General features: G+C 30.4%; 1 protein-coding gene across 1 annotated transcript; it reads right to left on the reverse strand.

Annotated features, from left to right (window-relative positions):
- Positions 1–2987: 2987 nt before the first annotated feature.
- Smp_149570 (POU Transcription factor,putative) lies at positions 2988–12798 on the reverse strand (the record flags this gene model as incomplete). The annotated part of the gene is made up of 5 exons (XM_018790527.1): positions 2988–3047; positions 7436–7833; positions 8056–8683; positions 8822–10002; positions 12771–12798. 5 exons carry the CDS (start codon positions 12796–12798, stop codon positions 2988–2990), a joined length of 2295 nt encoding a protein of 764 aa, XP_018646160.1.
- Positions 12799–14121: the final 1323 nt, after the last annotated feature.

The following is a 14121-nucleotide window of genomic DNA, read 5'->3' on the forward strand; positions in this document are numbered from 1 at the left end:
TGATTTTTTCCACCTTCACAGAAGTGGACTCCCAACAAATATCCATGAATCAAACCGATGACAATGAGATCTTGTGCCAAACGAACTATTTTTAGACTACTGAGTTAGAATTAAACTGATTCCGGTCTTTGTTAATTACCATCTACAAATTGAAAATATATACTAATGAATCACTTCTGAAACAGATCATTTCTAGGTTACATTCATTACAGATTGATTTCAACTAAGATGCTATTGAAGACCGGGAAATACTGAAAAAACTGTTGAATGGAAGAAAAGAGAATGAGGCTGAAAGGTTTTTGTAAATATAAAGTTCTATCATTTGTAGTATTAGAGAAAATCAAGCAAAGAGATCAAGAATAAACCATCCCATTTTATTCTTTGACCATATAACTGTATGCATTGCTTTAGTTTACCCATAGGATAAAAAAGAGAACATTCAAGTATTCTAGTTAAATGAACCATATCATACTAAGTCAAAGTTAATGAAGCTTTCCCAATAGAAACTCATTATTTATAGAACACCACATAGATACTAATATTAAAAGGGTGATTACCATTCAGAAATATTTAAATAAGTTTAAAATGAAATTTTTCTTATGACAACATCTTACAAATCATACTAATCAGTTAATTATTACTGAATCATTATCAGAAGGGAGATTTGTGGAGATTTTAGTAATTTTATATAGTTTAGATCATGAATCAGTTCAAGCTAGACCATCATGGAAAACCTGGAAGCACTAGACGGCCGTTTCGTTCTATTGTGGGACTTCTCAACAGTGCGCATCCACGATCCCGCCCCAAGAGATTTGAACCCATTACCTATTAGTGTCGCGCGCGAGCACTTAACCTCTAGACGACTGAGCCGGCCAGCATCCAACGGTGTTAATGTCTAACTTCAACCAATCCACGAAATTGAACAACTGTCTAGCATTGTCTTCGGTGAGTTACTATCTCACAACAGACCCGGTTGCTTCCAGGTTTCCCATGGTGGTCTAGCTTCAATTGACTCATGATTTCAACTATAAAATTACTAAAATCTGCACAAAACCCCATTCTGGTAACGATATAATTAAACAGTTTTGATTAGATATCTTATTTTAATCATTTTCACGGGTATATCATAGTATATAATGACACAAATAATCACTCTCAAAGTTGTTTAATTTACTTTTGTTTTCATCATTTGAGGCTATCCTCAACATTTTCAATGGTCAATAGATATATTGATTCTGACACGTGTGACAAATTTTTCTTTACATCAAGAGGGGATAAGTGCTGCATATTAGAGAGTGATTTTTATAAAATATTTGATTGTAAATCCTAACTTCTAGTGTGTATTTGTCACAATTGACTGATCACTGGGTGGTGATCAATGTCATGCGTGCCAAGTCCTTCTTAGTGCTGATCGAATGCTATCGATCAATGTTGATCTGAGCCAAATGAATATGTTCAAATAAGATAGTTGTAGATAATTCTAGACACTTGTAATTAAGTCTTTAATTCCAATTACATTCTAATATACAGTACAGATCCACTAAACGAACAGAAGAATGACTGAAAAGGCTAGAAATAATATATATTCACTGAGTATTAAAAATATTGCATACAATTTCAGTCCTATTTTTCTAGTTTTGTATTCTTGGAAACAGAATAAAGTACTCAAGTAAATCAGTCAGCTGGTAAATCTTAAGATCTTCATGTAATACATGTATGAATAGGGTCCAACAAATTTTTTTTGATTACCGCCGTATCTTTGTGATAGCAGCAAACAATTATTCTCAACAGTTTTTCAACTGAACACATTTCATCAAATGGTTACATAGAAAAAAATTTAGTAACAAATCAATAACAATTAAAAATATGAATCACTTCATTTCAACTCAGTAATCTGAAGAGAATATGCTAATTGGATCGCTTAAAAGCCTTAAGCTTAATCCGGTATGAGGTAGTTTATTGATAATGCTGAATTAGGACAAACAGTTGTCTAATGTTAACTGATTTAAACTGACAATCTAATTGATATTAATCCTTGATAACCACCCTCCCCTATAATTATCTTCATCAAACTACTCATCTTCAATGAATAAATTACTTTGATTCAGTTTAACAAACATTTTTAATATACCTTATCAGAACTCGACTAATTTGTAACTTTATAGGTATGATTCAATCGGTCAAAGTGATAACTTTCACAAATACTCCTCTACTATAGTAGTACGACTGTCAACTCCTTGTTATTTAAGAAGAAAGTGTATTTAAAGATGAGAAATAAAACTCAAAAAGAATAATTACTGACTATTGGTTCTTATCGAATGTAGTAACATTTTAAAGTAAACCAAAGAAATTTATTGTTATATATTTGAAATCATGAGTCATTTGAAGCTAGACCACCATCGAAAACCTCAAAGCACTGGACGGCCATTTCGTCCTATTGTGGAACTCCTCAGCAGTGCGTGTCCACAATTACTTACGCCGTCCAGTGCTTCCAGGTTTTCTATGGTAGTCTAGTTTAGATCGGCTTGAGAATTCAACTATATTAATTTCATTTAAACAGAATTAAGTACTATTTTAGTTGAATGACAGGTTTCGTCAACCAAGATAAACGTTCAGTGGTAGTTTCTCAATTCGAAAGATTATTTCATGCATAAAGTATATCAATAAACTATTTTCAGATAATTAAATTATTCAGGCTATTCGCATATAATCAACTTAATTGAATAAATGGAGAATGTGGAAAATTAATGAGATGATTTATAAGTAATACACCAATCATAAAGTAGATATGAGCATTTCATTACATTTTTAGTAGGAAATCTTGAACAGGATCTAACTTTAAAGTTACACGATTTTAACTGCTTTCCTATATTGTTAACAACGTGATATCAGAAAGTAAATTAAGCATGAAGGTTTGCGGCAGAACTTATTTCAGACTCAATCAACCAGTAAGCTAGATTCGAAGTGAGATGGAATTGTGTTCATACCTAATTTGGAGTACTTATGGATGGTTTGATAAGAAAATGAAGATTATCATAATCTAATAACTGTCAAGAATTCAACAAAATGTCCAAGGTTATGCAAAATAAGTATACAACAGTTTATATAGACATCTTTTAGTCAGCGAAACGCCTTGGTTTAATTAGAAATTTAGTTCAAGAGCATAGAATTCTCCAGTTTTTAATAATTTTGTCACTGAAATCAGTTTGTGATGTCACTATAAATCTATGAATAGTTTAGAGTAAATTAATGTAATCACAAGGGATTTTGTGAAGATTTTAGTAAGTTAATAGTTGAATTCATGAGTCAATTAAAGCTAGACCATCATGGAAAACCTGGAAACACTGTACAGTAGTTTCCTCTTAGTATGGGACTCCTCAGTAGTCCGCATCCACGATCCCGCTCTTGTGATTGGTTGAAGTTAGACATTAACACCATTGGATGTCAACTCAATGGTCTACATGTTAAGCGTTGGCCCGCGACTGATAGGTCCTGAGTTCGAATCCCGCGAGGGAGTCGTGGATGTGCACTGCTGAGTAGTCTCATACTAGGATGAAACGACCGTCCAGTGTTTCCAGGTTTTCTATAGTGATCTAGCTTTAATTAACTCATGAATTCAACTATTAAATTTAATCACAAACTTGGTTTCTACTTATCAAATATTTTCACCATATAATCATACCTAATAATTATGTCATTATCTATTCTAGGTGATTTTTATCATCAAATTTCAGTAGTTAAAGAGACAATTAAAACACAATAAAACAATGGATAGAATAGAAATATTTACTTACTTAGTCTTATTAAACATTCAGTTTACCATGAATAACTGAAGATTTACTTCAAAGGAATGTTGCAATGTATGTTAAATAGAATCTGATCAGCACCTTCTTATTTGAACTCACATCATCATCATCAAAAAGAAATATTTTGAATAACATCTTTATAACTCTGTTTATCTAGAAAATCCATTTCAAGTTGATGATCTTTGTGTTTTTAGGTTTATGCTACGAATATATTTGTCTATAGGTGGAAGTAATGATTAATTGTTTAGCACAACACTATCAGCAACAAGCTACTGTGGGCAAGAACAAACCAGATTCCAGTGGAGGAAGAAATCAGGAAGAAGCGCTGGAAGTGGATAGGACACGTGTTGAGGACATCACCCAACTGCATCACAAGGCAAGCACTCACATGGAATCCTGAAGGTCAGAGGAAAAGTGGAAGACCAAAGAGCACATTATGCCGACAAATGGAGACAGACATGAGAAGAATGAACAAAAACCGGATAGAACGAGAAAGGAAGGCACATGACAGAGTGAGTGGGTTGGAGACTGCCGTTCGGCGGCCTATGTTCCATTGAGAGTAACAAGCGTAAGTAAGTAAGTAAGTAATTGTTTATCACATTAAAGAGAAATTTATTCTATCAGAATATAAAAACCATACTTAAAGAATAACTAGAGTATAATCTATTGTTATATATTTCATTACCACTTGATTGTCTATAGTTTCGATAAGATTTCAACTTTTAGCTGTGTAAATCTCCACTTAAATAACTTAACTATCCTCATCCATAGAAAAAAATGTAAGTAGCTAAATGTAACTAACAGTATTGTTATTTATATTTGATCATTCATAACATTAAAATCTATACTTTTCAATTACACAGTATATTATCATTGAATATCATCCAAGTAACTACTGTCCAACTGTATACAGATATGGAATTGTAAAAAGAAAACAAACAAGCACAATATTAAGATCAGTTAGAAATCATTGGAACATCATTTGGAACAAGCCAAAAAAATAATAAAACGCATGTATAAAAGGAGATGAAGAAAAGACAAACCACCAACGTACACACACAAAAAAAGAAAACAAAAAAGAGAAATAAATAACCAACAATTTATTTACATCTCGTTGATTATTTGCTAATTTGCTTTGTTCTTTATGTATTAGGTGATAAGAATCATTGGTAACATTGGATAGTAACAACAGTAATAGTAATAATAGTAATATGAGTTTCCAAGCGTTATTATAATGATTCGAATAATCAAGTCAATATTCTATTTTGATTGATTGTACAGATAGGAAAACAAATTATGAAAGTATGTAAAATAAGTAGTCTATTACAATGTAATATAATGGTTATTTATTCACTATGTACATTAGAATGGTGAGCGGCCTATGCTCCTCGACGAGGGGTAACAGGCGTAAGTAAGTAAGTAAGTAAGTACATTAGAATCATTGGTTACTCTTGATATCATTATTACTTTATAATTAAATTTAGGTAGTATGAAGAGAATTTTTTTACAAAATCAAAGAATGTCAGTTGGTCAATGTTAGTCAATTGAAGTTAATCTACCATTAAACTGTATATAAACAATGAATTGAAAAAATACAACAATATACATGATCTATTAATGATTTTCAAATAATTAAGCATAGAAACCCCCCTGATAATAGAATAGTTGATTATTTAATATTTGATTCTTTGTGTTTAATACACGCCCCCCTCCGTTCACCAGTATACACATCTATAAATGTATAAACAAATCTTAGAAAATAATTTCACTTCAGAAAGACATTGTGTAATCGATAGATAGATAGATTGATTATATGTGTATACGGTTATTTTTTTTTCTTCTTCTTTCGATGATCCAAAATAAAAGAAGAATATGCGAACAAAATACAAAGTAAATTTCCCTCTCATAGTCACCATCCCAACTCACCTGATTGAAAATGAGCAAATAATTTAGTTATATTTCAATCTATGGGAAAAACTTTGTGTGTGTGTGTGCGTGTTTTCTCTTTTCTGATTTTATTGATTTGATTGTGAATAAATAAATAAATTATCATTGATATTACTATTATATTCTGAGATTGAATTCATATTTCTTGAATGCATAAAAATATTAGGAATTAAGGATGTATTCATTGTTGCTACCGTTGGTATTGTTGTTGTTGGTGGTGATGGTGGTGGTGGTGGTAGTGGTGCTGTTGTTGTTAACTGTTCAGTATTATATCCATTTAAATTCATATCAATATTAGTTGTATTAGTTATTTGATCATCTATACAATTTGATATTAAATTTACATCATTCAATAAACTGTTTCTAATTAGATTCTCATCTCGATATGTTGATATTTCAGTTAGATCAAGATTATTCAAAGATGTAATAGGTGCTGTTGTTGGTGTTGTTGTTGTTGTTGTTGTTGTGGATAAATTGGACATATCTTCTAATCGGTGATGATAATTTAATAGATCTGGTATACTACTATTAGTAGTAGTAGTAGTACTATTACTATTATGAAATGGGGATGGGATACCAATAGTTGAGTTTAGATGAATATGATTTTGATTAACATTTAAATTAGATAATAAAAAGGAATTATTATCATTATTGTTGTTTATTGATTGTTCTATAGTTAAATAATCAATCATTGAATTATTATTGATTAAATGATTATCATTAAATGATCCACATGTATCATATAATACATTATTATTATTAGTATTATTAGTAGTAGTATTCGAATTTGTATTAAATAATCTTAAGGGTAGATTTAAAGATTCATTCATTAGTTTATTATCATTCATATTTTCATTGTCTGTAATTACATATGGATATTTTTGTAGAATATAATCTGTACGTAATAGATGTTGTGATGTATCATTCAAAGATATATTATGTAATAGAGACTGATGATTAATACCATTAATACTATTACTACTATTATTACAATAAGTAGGATAGTTCGAAGGAAATAATTGATTTGAATTACTTACATGAAATGTAGAATGTAATGAAGGAAGTAAAGATGATGGTATTACTCCTGTCGTCGTCGATGGTGGTGGTGGTGGTGATGATTGTGATGATGATAATAATAACGATGAACATGATGTTGTTCCATATAAATTATGAACAGAATCATTTAATAATTGATCATTCATATAATTACAATTAAAATGTATAGGTGTAAGTGATTGATTCGAACGACGTTTAGTACGTTTAATTGAATGATGTCGAAATGATTGATTACTACATAGATCAGAATTGTTTTCATTATCAAATAGACTATGTTCATTTTCTAGAATCTTCTCTGATTTTCTATAGTTTATATCATTATTCATTTCATGATCAGCAGAAGTTTTTTTTTCTTTGATAATAGCATCAAGATATTTCTCATCATCATTATTACTGTTACCATTGCATAGATTACTTTTGTTATTCTTTGCTTGTAATTGATCATGCCTTTCTTCATCTCCCTCCTCGTCTTCTTCATCGTCTTCGTCATCATCATCATCATCTTCATCATAACTATCATCATTATTATCACTTCTACAAGTACTATCTTCATTGGAATCAAATGTTGAACCAAGTAATAAAGGATTTAAACGTTTTTGTTTTTGTCTTCTATTACAAAACCATACCCTTACAACTTCTTTTTCTAAACCTAATACATCAGCTAATTGTATAATATCTTGGGCTAATGGTTTTGGTTGTTTAATAAAATGATTTTCTAATATACCTTTTACACCAATTTCAATACTAGTACGCTTTTTACGTTTACGTCCTTGTGTTGTAATTTTATCTAAATTATTTGTTGTACCAGTAGAACAATCAGCTTCATATAACCATTTTTGTAATAATGGTTTTAATTTACACATATTTTTAAATGATAATTGTAATGCTTCAAAACGACATATAGTTGTTTGACTAAATACATTACCATATAAAGTACCTAATGCTAAACCAACATCAGCTTGTGTATAACCTAATTTAATTCGACGTTGTTTAAACATTTTAGCAAAGATTTCTAAATCATCAGCTGATGGATAATCACCAGTTCCAGGAATTATTGTACTGTTATTGTTATGACTATTATTATTATTAGTAGTAGTATCATTTGTCATTGTATTGTTACTATGATTATTGTTTCCATGGTTAGTTGTATGTATTGTTTCATCAATTCTATTATTATTTGTGAAATAATCCATTCCATTTATAGTTGTTAATGATTCATTAAATCCATGAACTTGTGATAGAATACATGTTGAAGAAGATGGTGAACATGATTCAGTCATATTGATAAATTCATCGGATGATATATTTGGTTGATATTTTCCTATTGATGAAAGTAATTTACATGATGATACATTTGTTGTAGATGTTGCATGTGTAATAGAAGAAATTGATGATAAAGATGAATTAGATGGTAAGGTTAATTGTTGTAACATTCCATTGAACAAACTTGATGATGAGGAGGATGAAGGAGATGATATAATTGGTATAGTTGATATTGAAGAATCAACTGATATATGATCATTCAATCTAGGAGTTGATTCTGATATTGAATTCATGTGACAAACAACATTATTGTTGTTATGATTTATAAAATCTGTTGAGTTTTGATTGTATACTAATGAATCAAATAAACATGAGGAGGATTCAATTAAATTTGGATTGATATGTAAAAGTGTATTAAAATGATGCTCATCATAGGGATGTAGATTTGATTTTTCATTTACAATACTACTCGTTACTATATCCATAGAAGAGGGTTGTATGCTACTATTATTATTAATACTATTACTATTATATACATTCATTAATTCACTAACATGATTCATAAACATCATATTAGAAGATTTTAATTCATGTTTATGAAGTAGCGATTCCTTGTTTGAATCGGAATGAGAAATATTATTTAGGGAATTGGTCGAAGTCAGTAAATTAATTTGCTGATTATATTGATCTGATTGATGTTCTTTTTGATGATGACATTCTTGTTGTTGTTGTTGTTGTTGCCAGTATACAGATTGTTGAATGGGATTCATATATGTCGGTAAATAAGACTCGTTAATAGGGGAATCGAAATAATCTGTCTTATTTAAATGACTATTAGAAGTTTCATCATTGAAATTAATCCCACTCATCTGTACCGATGGGTCTGTTAATGATGTAGGTTGTGATAAACCAGTCAGTGATGTTTTAACTGATGATCCTCTTGAAAATGTATTATGATTGTTTGAGAATTCATCTGAAATCATTCTTATCTGATCAGTATCTACACTTGAATTGGTTGTATCTAGTATCGGACCTACATTATTTATACTATTCATTGTAAATAAGTTTGAATTTGAACGGATCGCAAAATTAGTTAAATTATTATCATTAGACGTTGAATAATGCAATAATCCATCCGAAGGTTTTACAAATGTTTTAATCTTACTTAAGTCCGTTGTTAAATTAGGAAATGAATCAGAATGATTAAAATAAGACAAATTCATTGAATTATATAATACATCATTGCTTTGATCAATATCTTCTTCCATAGTTCTTTGTTGTATAGTATGTGTTCTTATATTATCATAATAATTTCCATGTTGTTTTGATATCATCTCTGAGAACGTGTTTTCTTGTAAATTTACTATAGACTGTTTCGTCTTATTTTCACAGGTTTCATCAATAGAATTACAATGAAGTAAGTTATTATGTGAATTATTTTGTTTACATGGGATTAATTCTTGATTATAAACTTTAGTTGATAAAATATTATCATTTGTCTTTAAATAATCTTGTGTAGTACTTGCTACTTGATGCCGACTATCCTCAGTATAGTATTCATTATGATTACAGTTACTTTCATGTTTATTGATTTCATCAGTTTTCCATTTTATTAATAAGTTCGTATCAAATCGTGAATGTTCAATATTAGTTTCACAATTTCTTAATTCATTATATAAAGGTAGAACTTCTGGATTAGGTAAACCATAATTACCTGAATTGGAAGATGGTGAAAATCTATAGAAATTAGTTAATTGATCATTATTACATAATGAATTGTAATCTCTTCGACATACATTATTGTTAGGTAACCATTGAATATTATCTGTCATTATATTAGAATTAGTCAAATTCTCCATCGTCTTATTATGACTATAGGATATATCAGTAATATGATTCATTGTATTCGATGATGATGTTGTAGTTATATCTGATTTCAATAATTTCTCATCATGATTATTAAGATCATTTGACCATGTTATTGTTTGTTGATCATGATGATGATGATTATGATTATCATAAACAGATAGATTGGTTACATTTTTAATGGGATTTATATATGATGCTTGATTTCTAAAGGTAGATTTAGTACGATAACGTAATCCTGTATTACGTTTATTATTTCTATGTAATATTTGTAAATCTTTAGTTGGATAATGAATTAGACTTGTATTATTATTATTATTATTATTATTAGTAGTAGTAGTAGGAGGAGGAGGAGGAGGAGGAGGGGGAGTGATAGTTACCGTTGAATTGGAACTAATTGTAATAATATTATCTGGTTTAAAATTATGTAATGAATTTGTTAATGCAAATAATGGTGAATAATCACAAGCTAATGAACATGCACTTTCTAATAGAGATAACGGATTTAAGTCGTGTGTACCATCAAATTGATCATTACTATTATTATTATTATTATTTATCATATTTGATTGATCTGAAAGTATATTGGTAAATGGAAGACTTTTCGTTACATCAGTATTGGTTACCGTTGGTATTGTTGTTATTATTGTTGTTAATGGCTTTATTTTATTCAAGAAATTCAATTGAGCATGATGCATGAATTTGTTATCCTCATTATCATTTTGTTCGATTAATCGATATGTGAATGATGAAGATACTGGTAATGTTAAAGATGATGATGACGGTGATTGGGATGATAATAATAATTCTTTAGTTGTATTATTTAAATTAGTTTGATATGTTCCCATTAACAGTTGATTCATTCATTCATTAATTAGAGCAATAGAAGTATATGTGTACATTGGTGATGATTTCTATATGTCTATATGCATTGGCTGGTATATATGTGTATGTAAATACTATTGTACAGAGTTTTGTATACACAATAGACGAACTAATCGATGGATAAATGTGAATAAATTATATAATATTGTAGATTCTTCAGTATGAGCAATCAACTTTGTGAGGTAGTGAAAAAGAACAAATATCAGAATTCTACTACTATGTATTCGATTATGGGGTAGTAGTATTCTAATCCTTTAAAATAATAGAAAAAGTATACAGATAGTTATTGTCATTAGGTAGGCAGTCAGGCAGACATGTAGGCTTATGTTAATTTTATCGTAAAATTACCCGGCGATCTGTTTTTTTTTGTTATAATTATAAGTAGTAACAGAAAGTAAGAGTGAAAATATTTTTCAATGACCATTTGATTGGATAAAAGACTATATACATAGAATATCTAAACATTGTACTGGTCAATGAATTTACGCATATCATTCAATAAAATATACAACGAAGGGGGGGTGAAACACTATCATATATAAACTTTGAATAATAGACAGGGGGGGTAAAATGAAAACTCACATGTTTCTAACAATTCATAATGAAATAGATAGAGGGATGAAACGGATAGAGGAGAGAATGTTTTGAAATAAGCGGATGAAAATAAAAATAAGCTAAAGGATTTTTGACCAAGATGCAAGATCTACATTATTTGTGGTAATTCACATCCCTTCCTAAAGAGTGAGAAGTGTGGGAGAGAAAATAAGGGATAAAAAAGATGAGAAAAATCAATTCATTATATAGGTGCAACGTGAAGTAAAATAAAAAACCAGATATTTCCCTAGGAACATACAGTTTGGGAGAAAAAGTGACAAGGATGTAACAATGATAAAATACTAAAGACTGGTTAATACGAGAGAAATCGATTTATAAGAAAAAGAGGGAAACAGAAGATGTGCTCTTGATTACATATTGATCACTTTGATCATAAAATTATTTTGCTCAAATAGTTCATAAATATACCCCAGTAGTTTGTATGTATGTAAGTAATGATTATTAATTTAGTGAATAAGGTGGTATTCGATAAAACAGAATAAATAAATAGTGTTGTAAGCAAAGATGGATAGTGACTAACAGTGGAATTCAGAACGCGCGTTTCGTCCTATTTGGGACTAGTCAGCTGGATATACCTGCATCTCAGAGTTGATGTTCTCTCTGGGACTCGAACCCAGTACCGTTCGCTTCAAACGCCATCGCGTTATCCACTTAGCTACTGAGTCCTGATAGCCGCTTGCTTGTGCGATGGGGTGAAGTTTAAATTCATTTAGTATTGTTTGTTTGAATCTTCCCATCGATGTGTTAGGACTGCAACTGGTCAGTCTCTTATTGGCCATATGTGCATACTGTGCGTATTGCCTCAATATAGCCTTAATTCACAAGCATTGTAAGCAAATAGTTTGTTTATACATGGATCAACTACTGAATAGCGAGTAGATCAAATTCTATTGATCAGGTTATAATATGACCACTAGTCGAAGTAACTGAGTTTGGATGTAAGGTGGTTGGAGGTAGTAGATTATAAGTACTAGTTATACTTGGTATTAATAAAAACTCAGTAATCAATCAACATAAATATCTTTATCCTACAGCAAGTCAATTCCAATCTTAATAGCTCACTAATCATGTCTCAGGCTTTCAAATTGAGAAATATGAGTTTTAATCCTAGTATAAGTATCATTTCCTTCAAGATTTCACTCAAGCTTTCTTGATGAGTACCAACTAAAATGAAACCTAGACTCAACGATTCCTGTTAAATACCCCCCCCCACTAACCTATATTAAGTTTATTTGTATGCTATAGAGTTTTGGTGGCCTTCATTGCATTTTAATGGCATAAAATTCTGCATTATGATGCTTTGAAATAGAACAGTTTTAAATATGCAAATACCTGCATCCTGAATTTGAATGTTAGTCATTGTTACTAAATACAATACAGTCATGGTACCGGATAATAAATACATTTATGGACAATGATTGATAAAAATAATTCCACCGATAGTTTATAATTATTCTGATTATCAGAGATTCAGATAAAGTTTTGTTCTCTGATCTGGATGGTTTGGTCGAGGAGCTTTCATTGTTTCTCTGAACAATATCATCAGTATAAATTTCAGGTAGAAGTCAAATGTTCGAATTTATCCACATATAACCTATAGCTTATCATGTCAACCTCGATCTTGATTCATTGGTGTTGACTTCCAACTTATCACCATCTATCGTTTTATCTTGACTGTATCTCCCGTTGATCTGATTCTTGGTCATGTATTTATTTATGATTGTTCTGACTGGTTGATAGATTGGATCGATTTCCATGTGTTTGTTGATTGCTGACTGATCAATAAACAGAAATTCACATACTTCACTTCTACTTGAAGTTTGTTCTAATGATGTCGTTCAGTAGAACGATGAAATCTCCACGACCAAACCATCGAGCTTAGAGAACAAAACTCTACCCAGATCATCCACCTGAGCTACAAATCTTCTCCACTATGTCAGAGATTTCATTACAATTCAAACAAACGATTCGATTTTATTGACCTACTACAAACAGCATCAAAATTTAAGACGGATATTTTTATTTTGACTAGATACAAACTAAATTTCTGTTTTGTTTTAGAATTTAATGGACAGAATTATAATCTGGGCACCTAATCGTTTTGATTACATTAAGCAATGTGTGTATGCTTACTTTCATCAGCACTCTATGTATAAGATAGTGATTAATAGTTATTCATCAGCCATCAAATTCTTTTGAAAAATACCAATTTTTGTGTAGTACTCATTTCTTAAATCGATAAAAATGTAGTTTTCACCAGTAAAATATTGTTTAAACCACCCAACATTTAACTATTAGAAACCGGGTTCAGATATCGATTTTCACTTAAAATAATAAGTACTACCTCTTTTAATAAACATCAATACTTGGTAAATAATGAACAGAGGGATGAGTACTATTTGACATTACTGTATTCAAAGGCATTACGGTAGTTGTACAGTAATATCTAAACTAATTTTCCCAAGTTAGTTCAAATAGAACTATTCCAATTGAGAAGTTATCATTTTCATAGTTGAAATCATGAGTCAATTGAAGCTAGACCACCATGGAAAACCTGGAAGCATTAGACCACTGGTTAAGCTCTCGGGTGCTAGACTGGTAGGTCCTGGGTTCGAATGCCGCAAGGCGGGATCGTGGATGCGCTCTGTTGAGTCCCACAATAGGACAAAACTAATGTCCAATG

Source organism: Schistosoma mansoni (genome assembly GCF_000237925.1).
Source record: "Schistosoma mansoni, WGS project CABG00000000 data, supercontig 0062, strain Puerto Rico, whole genome shotgun sequence".
Taxonomy (NCBI): domain Eukaryota; kingdom Metazoa; phylum Platyhelminthes; class Trematoda; order Strigeidida; family Schistosomatidae; genus Schistosoma; species Schistosoma mansoni.